The 12,536-nt window shown below is 30.2% G+C and overlaps 1 protein-coding gene across 1 annotated transcript; it reads left to right on the forward strand.

Annotated features, from left to right (window-relative positions):
* The first annotated feature begins 7,935 nt into the window (after nt 1-7,935).
* On the forward strand, nt 7,936-9,228 carry LOC130511437 (uncharacterized). The gene is made up of 3 exons (XM_057008425.1): nt 7,936-8,016; nt 8,095-8,831; nt 8,898-9,228. The coding sequence occupies exons 1-3, from the start codon at nt 7,936-7,938 to the stop codon at nt 9,226-9,228; spliced, it is 1,149 nt and encodes a 382-aa protein (XP_056864405.1).
* The last annotated feature ends 3,308 nt before the right edge of the window (nt 9,229-12,536 follow it).

Here is a 12,536-nt window from a genome sequence, read left to right on the forward strand (position 1 = left end):
CCATATATCATAAACCATAAACCATAAACCCTAAACCCAAACTCTGAACCCTAAACCCAAACCATATACTCTAAACCCAAACCATATTCTCTAAACCCAAACTTTATACCCAAATCATATACTCTAAACCCAAACCCTAATCCTAAACCCTATACCCAAATCATATACCCTAAACCCAAACCATATGTATGCATGTCCATGTTTGGAATGCTACTATACTATATTCAGTATAGTATGGTAACATCAGATTTGAGCATTTTTTATCCAAACAAGCTGAACCGATATTATACAACATTGGTAATATAATAGTCTCCGCATTTAAGTTAAGTTGTACAGACATATAAGATCATCAATATTTGATAACGACGAAAGATAAATAAGTATGTTGCGTTAAACTTAAAATAAGATACAATATGAAGTAATACAAGAGATGCACATGACATAGAAGTTTAAAGTAGGCGTTTAAGGAAAAGTTCAAGAAATATGAAAAGTTCCAAATCTCAACTGAACAAAATTAATTAGAGGGAAAATCAGCTACTAAGTACTACGAGAGTTGGTATGGATCAAATGTGGAGAAAGCTTCAACTGCATATGTCCTAGCTACAGTTTCAAGTGCTTCTTCCGTTAAGGTCGCACACTATTTCATGCACTGTGTGTCATTGAGTTCCATGAGAACAAGCGTTGCAACCAACGGTCAACCTGTGAAAAGGAAACATTGTACGTTAAACATACAAGCCAATCTAATGACTATTTCAACTATTATATATGGCATATAGTATGGTCATATATATCATGACATGTTCAATTCAGTATATATTTCTATACTATACTATGCACATATATCATATAGTATAGTAAAATATGCTAAGACACACCCTTAGCTTGTAGATTATTATCCAACCATTTTTCAGATTTTATACCGCAGCCACCCACTCAACCTAGCATATGAATGCACGTCTACATGTATAAAGTGTCAATACAAAAAATCATGGTGACTATACTAAGTACTTTTCTCATCTCGTATGACATATCTTTACTTTAGTATGAAGGGTAGAACCATTTTCATATATTATAAAGAAGCCACACACACAAACAGCACATGCATGCGAGTCTAAATGGTTATATAGTGCCCATGCAAATGAAACATGTGAACTAGTTCAAGCACACCCGTGTGACTATACTGTTTACTGTTCTCATATAGTATAGGGGATAGAACTTTTACTCTAAATTTTTCCAGAAAGTACTTTTCTCGTCGTTTCGCCGTTAATCCTTTCTAACCAAATCTAAAAAAATAAACAGTAGTTTTGATTTCATATAACACACTGACAGATCGGGTTGCTTTGACACTGATGATATATCCACTACAACTATTAATTCGAAAGACAAAGTGGGGAAGGTAAAGAGATCACAGAGTAGCAGCGGCGGTGGAAGAGAAAACAGTAGAGACGGTAGAAGCGATGATGATGGTGAAAAATCATACAATCCACAACGGCAGTGGTGGAAGCAAAAACAGTAGAGATGATGTCAAAAATAATAGAAGCAATGATGCAGAAGACTAAAACAATTGACAACGGTTATTGTGGTGATGTTACAAAAAGGTGATTGAAGTAGAAGAAAGTAAAATGATCAGAGATGGAGCATACAAAATTATAATGAAAGAGAGAAGAAAATGTGCAGCGCGTGTAGTACGAAGGGTAAAAAAGCAATTAATACAAAAATACACAGAATATCATAGCCCCTTTGTTGATATGGTCATAAACTTTTTTTTGTTCATTGTTATGTATATGTAATACAATTTCCCTTCTATAAATCATTTTTAGTTAATAATACAAGATAATTAAACTATAAAATAATTAAATTTATTTAAAGTCAATACATCACATTCCGTACGAAGCGTGGACCTACCCTAAGATAACATAAATAACTTTTATTTTAACCACTTCCTACTGAATCGGTCATTTGATCAAGTCACAGAAAATTTTGACAGTAAAAAATAGAAATTAATGTACGTATCCTCCTTTATGTTGAAGACTCGATTTCCACCTTCAATATTCCCACTTCTTGCTCATTTCAGATTGCTATTTAAAGACCTCTAAACATACTACTTTTTCCTAACATTAAGTTGTTTCACATTTCTCAACAGAAAATATTTTATTCTGAGGCTAATTATCACGAACGCTACTAATTAATCTCTAAAATGAAGTTAATTCCATTGATGTGCATCGTCTTTGTCATGATGTTAACATCATTCCCTGCTACGATCAAGGGTGCTGATTGCACTAAAACTATTCACACCTGCCTGCGCCTAGAGCCTAAAAATAACCAGTGGAAGACAATATGTTGTCCAATTTTTAAGGGGCCTATACCACCAGAGTACTTAGCGTGTTTATGTAGTGTAAGGAAAAATCCAATAGAAAATAATCTTATGAACCGAGTTTTAAGAGCTTGTGAATTAGGAAATAAAGACATCACATGTTAACGAGCATAAAATTGTCAAACCATGAATGATCGTCAAACCAAACTTGAGATAATAAGGTGTAGTAATTATCTGGGTATTTCTTAATTTCTTTTAATCATTTTTTTAAGTTCCTGTTCAATAAGAAGATAAAATTTATATTTTTTTATGTTCATGTTCTTATGAATTACGAGTCCATGTTCTTTTTTTTTGTTTCTATGTATCTATTTTATGTAGAAGTAAAAAATCGAAAAAGTTATAATATACTCTAAAATAACCAAGATTTGTAATAAGAATTTTCATTCTATTTACTTAAGCTCTTCTTCCTCTTAATTATCAACTTTCATGTTCCAGAACTTTGAAAACAGACCTCAACAAGTTCATACAAACAGGTATATCGTCTACACTTATATTATCCCTCTAATTCTCTAATTTAATGTAACTAGTTTTTGAGTGTTCAAAAAAATGTAATTAGTTTTGATATTTTCATTTCATCTAGACGCTGGTCGCCAAACTTTTACAATCATAAAATGAACGATATATACAAACTATTTTTATAATATGGTCCGCACAAAACAGAGTCTGCGACAGAGCCACTACACTGAAAGGAAAGCGACTGATATTATGATCTAGAACCTAAGCCTCACCAATCTCTGTGAGACTAACTCACATTCATGGACCGCGAAGTATTACGGGACATAACCGTGTTTCCTTATCTCATCATCCAAGATCTTAATCTCATCCAAACTCAGAAAGGTTAGAATTCTTTACATCAACGTCCGGAACTGAGAAGAAGTTACTGATATAAAAAAATCAGCTGACCAGAAAAACAAGCTGATCTGATAGGAACAAAAAATGACTAGCCTTGCTTGTTGCAAAGCTGAAAAGTCCAGTAAATTTTGAACAGAACGATTCGATCAAACCTTAATTAATAAATGTCGTCTATTTTACGGGAAAAATAATGATTTCCAAATCCAAAATTCTCAGGCAGGCAATTTGACAACCACCTTATGTACATGGACAAATACAGTCCCACAACAAACCTACAAATAATGTAAACTAGGTGATGACCTGCGCCTTGCGCAGGGTGAATGTACTAAAAGAGATTATAAATTTTAATCTACAAATACTGAAAGAGTAAAAGAAAAATGGCATATTATACATAGTTTAGGTTAGCAGAAATAATGTTTGATATACATATTAATGCAAAGAAAAATAATTTGGGATTGTATTTTTACTGAAGTTTTCAATAAAACTTTTTATTGGAATATTCGAGTAACGATAATATTATTATAATTGACAAAAAATAATTATATTATTATCGAAGTTGTATCGTTATATTTTATTAAAATTATACAGGCTCCGGAATATATAAAAATAGTAAAAGAACAAAAATGAATTGAAGTAAATAATATTAGGTTGGAAATATAAAAAAAAAGAAATAAATAATATGAATTTTGAAATTTAGTGGGTTGAGTAGACTCATATTTGTAAAAGAGACCCATTACTGAATATTAATATCTAATATGACTTAAAATACATATGATTTTTTTTTAATTTATCTTTTATTTTTAAAAGTGAGTTTTTACTAAAAAAATGTAGAGAAAACACGATATAAGAGGTTACATTTCGGTATTAAAATGATATTCTCCTTAAACTTTATCAGAAAAAAATATATTGATTTCCATGTTTTTAATGTCTATCATCATTTATGTTAATTTCGTAATAAAAAAGTTACATGACAAAAATTAAGGGTTTGCAAGTAGAAGTAAAATAGCAGAAATTTAACTAAATTATTTTTTAAATTGCTTCTCTTTTAATTTTTTTTTTGTCATCCTTCTCTTTTAATAATAAGAGGATAATAAGAAGTAACAACTGTGCCGAACTTGTAAAGGTAAACACTTTCACTTCCATGTCTTAAGCTAGATTTCTATATGCAGTACACTTAATTTCTAAGAACCTGTTATTATTTGAATATAGTCAAGTATTTAGTATGTTCATTTATAACTTTACAAAGTTAACAAAAAATGAGAACATATCGTATAATAATTTAAGAAAACTCCATTCTCTGTTGTTCAATTAGTTCAATATCTCTAACACCTACCACAATTTACAAACATTGTAACATCAGTTTAAAATTAAAAAAAATATAAACAAAAGTCTAGTGAGCATACTTAGCTATTCGAATTATGTATAGTAATAGAAAAGACTGACTTAACATACTGATAGAGAACTTAGGAGGAACTAAACCACGTAGGATGTCAGGAAAGTTTGAAAAAACAACAAAAGGCAACATCAAACGGCAATATGTGCTTCGTTCAAACAACAGTCCACGTAGAATGTTAGGAAAGTAGCCGTCGCCTTTTGGGTCTTTTTTTTTAGGTTGCAACGTTTATAGGTTTCTGGTAGTTTATGCTTCTTATTGGCTGAGATCAAAGTGTTTATATAGTACTCCTAAGCCGTGATGCAAAAGCTAAATATAAAAATGAGAAAATTTCGGCTTAAATGATTAATTATTCACTCTTGCATTATAGGAAACTTTCATTTAGTCAATAATAATATCTATCGAGGATGCAATTAGATCGTTACGATACATCCCACATTTACTTTAGCTCATGAATAAAAATGAACAAAACTTAGGTTCACCCCTTAGGGTGAACCTCTACATTCATTCATCAATAAGATTTAGTTATTTAAGATTTGATATATTTCAAAAAAGGAAACTAAATAATAAGAATTTAGTGAAATAAAATTATGCTTTTAGATAAATAAAAAATAGTAGTAATTATAGAAAAAAGTTTTTTGTTTAATATTAATAAATTTGTCGATAAATACTAAACCCTAAACCCTAAATTTTAAATACTAAACCCTAGACCCTCGGGGAAAGCCTGAACCCTTGGGGAAAGCCTGAACCCTTGGAAAAAGCCTGAACCCTTGGACAAATCCTATATCCTAAACCCACAAATTTAAACCAAACCCTAAATCATAAACTAAATCCTAAACCTTAAAACCCTAAATCATGACCTCTAATAGTAAACTCGAAATCCTAAATTTCAAAATGATTTATGGTTTAGGATTAAGGATTTAGGATTTAATATTAGTCCATGAGTTTAGGGTTTAGGGTTTCGTGTTTAGAATTTAGGGTTTAATATTATGGTTTAGGATTTAGGGTTTAGGATTTAGTTTATGATTTAGGGTTTGGTTTAAATTTAAGGGTTTAGGATATAAGATTTGCCCAAGGGTTGAGGCTTTTCCCAAGGGGTTAGGGTTTAGTATTTATAATTTAGGGTTTAGGGTTTAGTATTTGTCGACAGATTTATCAATATTAAATAAAAGAATATTTTTTGATAATTAATACTATTTTTTATTTATCTAAAAACATAATTTTATTTCATTAAATTCTTATTATTTAGTTTCTTTTTTTAAAAGATATCAAATCTTAAATAACTAAATCCTATTGGTGGGTAAATGTAGAGATTCACCTTAGGGGGTGAACCTAAATTTTGTTCAATAAAAATAGATGAAATGGGAACCAAGTTTTGTCCTTATTGTTGACTTTCCTTTTACTGTGAAACTAACGAATCCCCTATAATGCGTGATCATTATTGTCCTTTTGCATTCCTTTTATTTAAATTTTTGAATATTTCAAATTAAGAGAAAATTAATTACATATCGGGTCAACTATGTAACCAATTCTTTTACATTTATACAGGTTCCTTTTTTCCCTTTCATATACGAATCATATGTATATCATATCCCGTAGATCATGGATGACTATCCTCCGATCCGTATTAATTTAGTAGATATCTCAATACGTTAAACCAAATCAATTATCTAAAGTTACAGAAATTGAATGATTGAACTAAATATTCTTGGCTTATATTCGAAATCCGAAAATATGTGGTGTATTGGTTATACACCAGCTCTCCGAATCAACCATAGTTAATTTCAAATCATCTTTCGGTAGCCTGCATTAGTTACTAAAAATGCTCAGAGTTCTCAAACTTCATAAAAAACCACAATCAAATCGGATTTTGGTAACTTACAGATGAAAAATCAACCATAGTTAATTGCAAGATCCTTAGTCTTTCGTTGATCTTGGATTCTTAGTCTTTCGCCGAAAACCTGTTATTTAGAAAGGTGAAGCTCAAAGTAATATACTTAAAAGTTAAAAAAAAACTGTGACTTAAAAAAACCTGTGAATTCGAAAGATAAAGCTCCACTACTATTCATGTCTCTCGCTTGAAAATGCTACGGTTAAAACCCTGGAAACCATTAGACGGATATGTTTCAGACAATAAAAAGGAGCAACATTTAAACGAATTATAAGGCAATAAAAGTAATGGAAACCTTATATAATCACACTTACATTTGCTCTATGCGACTTGTTTTGTTCGGAATGACCATAATCATTATATATAGGTTTATATCTTGGGCACGAAGTTTTTTTTTCCGATGCAATTAATACCCGATATTTTTTGACTCATAATTGACAATCCTAGAATGACAGCATAATTACCTATTTTGAAAATGAATGAATGATAAAAATGATTGTTTAATTATTATGGACGGATCATAAATAACAATCATAGTAGTTACCAAAATCGACACCAAATTAAAGTCGCTCAAGAAATGTTGCTATATATGTACACACGAAACTAAACACAATAAATTAAATGCATTTAATTAATACACAAAATTAAATGCAGTAAATTAAGGTTGCTATAAACGGATACATCAGAAATTGAATGCGAATAAATCGTTTATGTTCGACGATAAGAGTATATAATATAAGTCGATTATTCACATGTATCACAATGGCATTCATATGTAATTATTCTAGTGAATTGAGGGTGAGTATATAAAAGGGCTAAGAATAAATATGGTACCGACACGTCAGCATGGCACACCCGTAAATAACTTACAAACCAAATGTTAGTCTCAAAAGATGCTCCTCGATTAATAAGAAGGGGATAACTAACTTTTGTTTTATATATGTTTCAGCTTTATCATGGAAAAACAAATATATGTGATGTTCTCATTCATCATTTCTTATTCATCTTTTATTTGATATATAATACAGTACAAAAATCATCGCATTAGATTCACATCAGTTTAATTTTATTCGAGCTTCTATCTCAAATTTTCAATTGCAATCTTCATATTTTCAGTTACAACATTTTAATAATGAATATATCTATTTTGCTAACAGCCAGATAATAAATGGGAAATTATGTATTAATGATTTGCAAATCTTTATTTTTAATATACCTATTTCTAAAAAAATGGTTACAAATATACTGATTAGCTAAATTATTTATGACACAATCATTAAAAATATATGAGTTGCTGTTTTGTTTAGTCAAATGGTAAGAAAATCGAAATATAAAGATTTTTTTCACTTTTTAAGTTTTATGTAGATTTTTTTGCTATTATTTGATATTTTGCTTGGAGAACACGTATATATATATGAGATTACAATGGGTTGGAACTTGGACGAGTTTGGAGTTGCTTCTTGGACAACAATGTCTCTTCTTTTCAATCACTTTGCAGAACTCTTTGTAAGATTTTTACTTGTCACTATTGATAGAATCCAAAGTGTTGTGCTATGTTTCCTTGTGATGATTCTCTAGTTTCAGGTTGAAGAAGAAGGAGAAGAAGATCACAAGACTCGCTTCGTCTTTTCTTCATCTCCACAGAAGCAAACCCCTTTTATGATACTTGAAGGTGACGAAGTGGGAGAGTCTTCTTTAGAAGCGGAAAAAATCGTTATGAACTTCAAGTTACTTGATCTGAGAAAGGAAGAGATCATCGACGTTACACACAAGACATTTCCAAAGTTGTTGTATGAAGGGTCACGAGTAATCGGAAGCTCATGTGGCTGGACAGCTTTTATGAGCAAACATGATGGAACTGTCTATCTAAGCAATGTGTTCAATCTAGCGACATGTAGAGTCATTTCTCTTCCTTCACTTTCTGATCCTTTGCGTCTTCGATCCACTGCAATCGTAAATGTCTCTATATCTTCTCCTCCTGACCAAGATGATGGTTATGTAGTGTTCGTCAAGTTCTTAGGCAATGACCTCTACTACTGTAGGCCTAATTGGGTCTCACAATGGACACAAATGGATATTGAAGGATACCATGTAGACTTATGTGATGCCATATATTCCCCAAGAAACCAAATGTTGTTCCTTGTTATAACAGGAGCAAGTTACTTGCTTTCTTTTGACGTCAACATGAAGAGAAGGTATACGATTTTGAACCTGAGAAACCTGCCAAAAATACCACAATCCGAGTGGGAGTTGTTGGCTTTGTGCTGCAAGAGTGAGCACATGGTTGAGTCGTCTTGTGGCAAATGTTTCATAGTGAGACGGTACTGCTTATAGTTTGAATAACTAAATTAACTAATTAAAGACAATAACTAACAACATTCGTGCAGGTACGTGGAGACATATGACGACAACGAGACTATATTAAAAAAAACCAAGAGATTCATGGTGTTTCTGCTAGATAAAAAGGTGAAAGATGGAGAAATTACTGCTAGATACACTAAAGACATTGGAGATCTCTGCATATTTTTTGGTACTAATGAAACGTTTTGTGTGGAGGCAAGCAAGTATCATAGACTTAAGCCTAACTCAATATATTACATAGGATATGGCCTTGGTGTTTACCATATCGGTTCGGGAATATTCCATCATTTTCCTTCATATATGCCTCTCAATTCGCCTCTTTGTCTTTTACCCCTCTTATCTAATCCTCATGTTTAATTTCCTTTTTTTTGTACATCCTTTTAGGATGTTTAATAAGATTGTATTTGGTGTTTCATGTTTGGCATGTACTCTCGAAAGTAAATTTTGTTTGTATATGATCCTTATGTTTAATTTGTTTCTACATCCTTTTTGGATGTAAATAAGATTGTGTTTGATGTTTCATGTTTGGTATTTGCTCTCGAAAATAAATTTTGTTTGTATCTGATCCTCATGTTTAATTTATTTTCTTTACATTGTTTTTTGGATGAAAAGCAGAGACATTTCTTACACGCCTTGTCACATATCTTATATACTAGGTAATAACCTAATCCGCGCCATGCGCGAAATGAGATTATGAATTTCATTATTTTTATGATAAGAATATATTAGGTATGTTTAATCTGGATATCTTTTTAGTTTCGGGTAGGGATGTTCAAGCCGGATAGCAGTTCGGTTTTATTTCGATTTTGGTTTGTTTTTTTCGTTTTTTGGTATTTTGGTTTATAAATAATTTAAACCATATTTACTTTGGTTTGGTTCGGTATATATACCGTCGGTTTTCGGTTTATTTGGTTTTATACCAAAGACCCACAAATATATTTATCTTTAAACTTTAATATTTCAGAAATTTTACTTTATATGAATAGATATCGGCTTTAATATAACATGAAAGTATTTCAGATTTAAAATATAGTTTTTAATATTTTATTTTACTATTTAAATAATAGTAAACATATTAAATTAATTAAAATAGTTTTTTAGAATGAAATAAGAAAATTATAAATCTATAATATTATTAAATAAGTAAATACTAGCACAAATATTAATATGCTATGTTTAGTTTGATAAGATCATATCAATAAAATAAATAATATATATATTATTTCTTATATTATATAATTTACATATAATCATATTACTATATTTTAATTGATTGTTTTATTCGGTTTAATCGGTTTATATACTAAACCATATCCATATACCTCGGTTTCTTAAAAATAAAATCCATTTGGTATATTCGGTACTACCAAATCCAAACCACTTTCTCTATTTCGATTGGGTTCGGTTCTAGTTGGCTTGGTTTTACCGGATTGAACATCCCTAGTTTTAGGTTTGTTTTTTTGGTTTTTAATCTATTAAAATATAACAACCATTCTAAATCAATATTTATTCTATTTATTTGGTTAAAATGCTTGAGAATTTTAGATTTTTCAGTGATAAACAAAAATTATTATTATTTGTTTGGTTTCATGTTATATGAATTTTAGACAGTCAGTCATGATGTCAAACCAATGGTTTCATATTATAATTTCTAAATGCATAGAAAATCAAATCAAATTTAGATAATAGTTGAAGAAAAAGAAAAAAAATTATAAAGACAAATTATTTCATTACAATTTGGTTTATGGTGAATGGAAACATTGAAAAAAGAATATTTCAGATTTCAAGAGAATTAGAACACTTGTAGTGAATATTTAGTTATATAGGTGCTCACGTCAATGTGCACATGTATATAGGGCTGGTCAAAATATCCGTAAAATTTTGATTTGATTCGTTATTCTTTTCAATTCAAACAAAAAATCTGGATATCCAAAACTCTACGAAGAAAAGCAAATACTAATATGCAATATCCGTAAAAAATGAAGTAAATCATAAATAATAATATTTTTTAAAAGGGATATTCTATCTGATCCGTTATATGCTTATATATACATTAATTTAATGAATTATGTATATAAGTCATATAAATAATAGATTCTATATAAGTTTACAATATTTTTATTTACTAAAATTTATTAAATTAGGTATTAGTATTCAAAAAGTTTTTTTTTTAATTTTGTAATAAAATTTTATCATTTTATATTGTTATAGATTTTTATTTAATTTTAGTTAAATTATTTATTTTACGGATCGAAACCGGTTTAAAACTAATTTTTCGGATATTCGGGACACCATATATCCGGATGGCTATGAATCGAATCAAATAATTGATTATTCAGACAAAATGGATTGGAACACAAATACCTCCAAAATCTCGGATATCGAATTCGAATGAAGAACTTTCACTTCAACCTTCCAAGAATTCTTATATGGTTTGATATTGTTCAAAAAAGTGATTGCGCTAGATGAGGGCACCATAGCCATAGTAGTGTTTTTGTTTACTATGAGGTGTAGACGAAAGGGAGGTTATATAGGGAGGTGATAATATAGGTTTAAGAAGTAACTAGATTTTGATCCGCGCTTTTAAAGCGCGGGTTTATTTTCCTTTATCTTTTTTTAAATTGACAAATATTTAATAAATGTCATATTTTCATATATTTGTTTTTTTATAAAAGACTTACGCTTTTTATCTTTCTTTATCGTGTTTCATTTTAAATGAGTATAGGCATGATCACAATATCCGGACCCGAAGAACCAACCCAAAACCGATCCAAAAATCAGGGTCCCAAACCCGATCAGACCCGGGGTAAATATCCGAATGAATTCTAAATTGCTATATCCGAAGAACCAATCCGAACCCGATCCTAACCGAGAGCCAAATGAGTACCCGAAAATACCCGAAATGTGAATATATATCTAAAATATGTTATAATTATATTTATAATTATTTTAATATTTTAAATTAATATCATAAGTTAACTATAGTAGTCATTTTTAGTACTTTTGAGTATTTTTGGATAAAATATGATAGTTTGGATAAAATTTTACCCAAAAAAACTGTATATAATGGATATTTTTGGTTACTTTTGGTTACTTTTGAGTAATTCGGATACAAAAATTTGAACCGAATCGGATACTTTGGTTACTCTGAGTATAAATAACCGAACCCGTTTTAGATATTTTGGTTTTTTGGTTATTTTTCAGGTTCTTATGCATGAGAACCGAATCCACCCGGACCCGGAAAGATCTGACTCGAATCCGATCCGAAAAAAATAATAATTGAATCTGATTTGTTAATCGGCCCCAATGACCCAAAAGAGATGATGTGGGCAATGGACTGAATTTAAAAAAAGTAACCCAATATAGATGTGTTATTAATATTACTTGATTGCCCTTAATGAAATATGCAATGTTATTAAAGAAAGGGATATTTTTAGTAAAAAATCCAATTAAAGAAAGGAAATATGCAATCCGTGTTTTTGTTTACTATGAGGTGTAGACGAAAGGGAGGTTATATAGGGAGGTGATAATATAGGTTTAAGAAGTAATTGAGTATAAAGGAACGTGTGTAGGAGAAAACGAAGGTGACTTTATAAATTTTGAATTTATTTAAACTGATGGTTTATAAGTTAAATGGGCCAGGCGATTTAAAAAAAAGTTTAAAC

The sequence above is a fragment of the Raphanus sativus genome, chromosome 4, assembly GCF_000801105.2.
Source record: "Raphanus sativus cultivar WK10039 chromosome 4, ASM80110v3, whole genome shotgun sequence".
Lineage (NCBI taxonomy): Eukaryota > Viridiplantae > Streptophyta > Magnoliopsida > Brassicales > Brassicaceae > Raphanus > Raphanus sativus.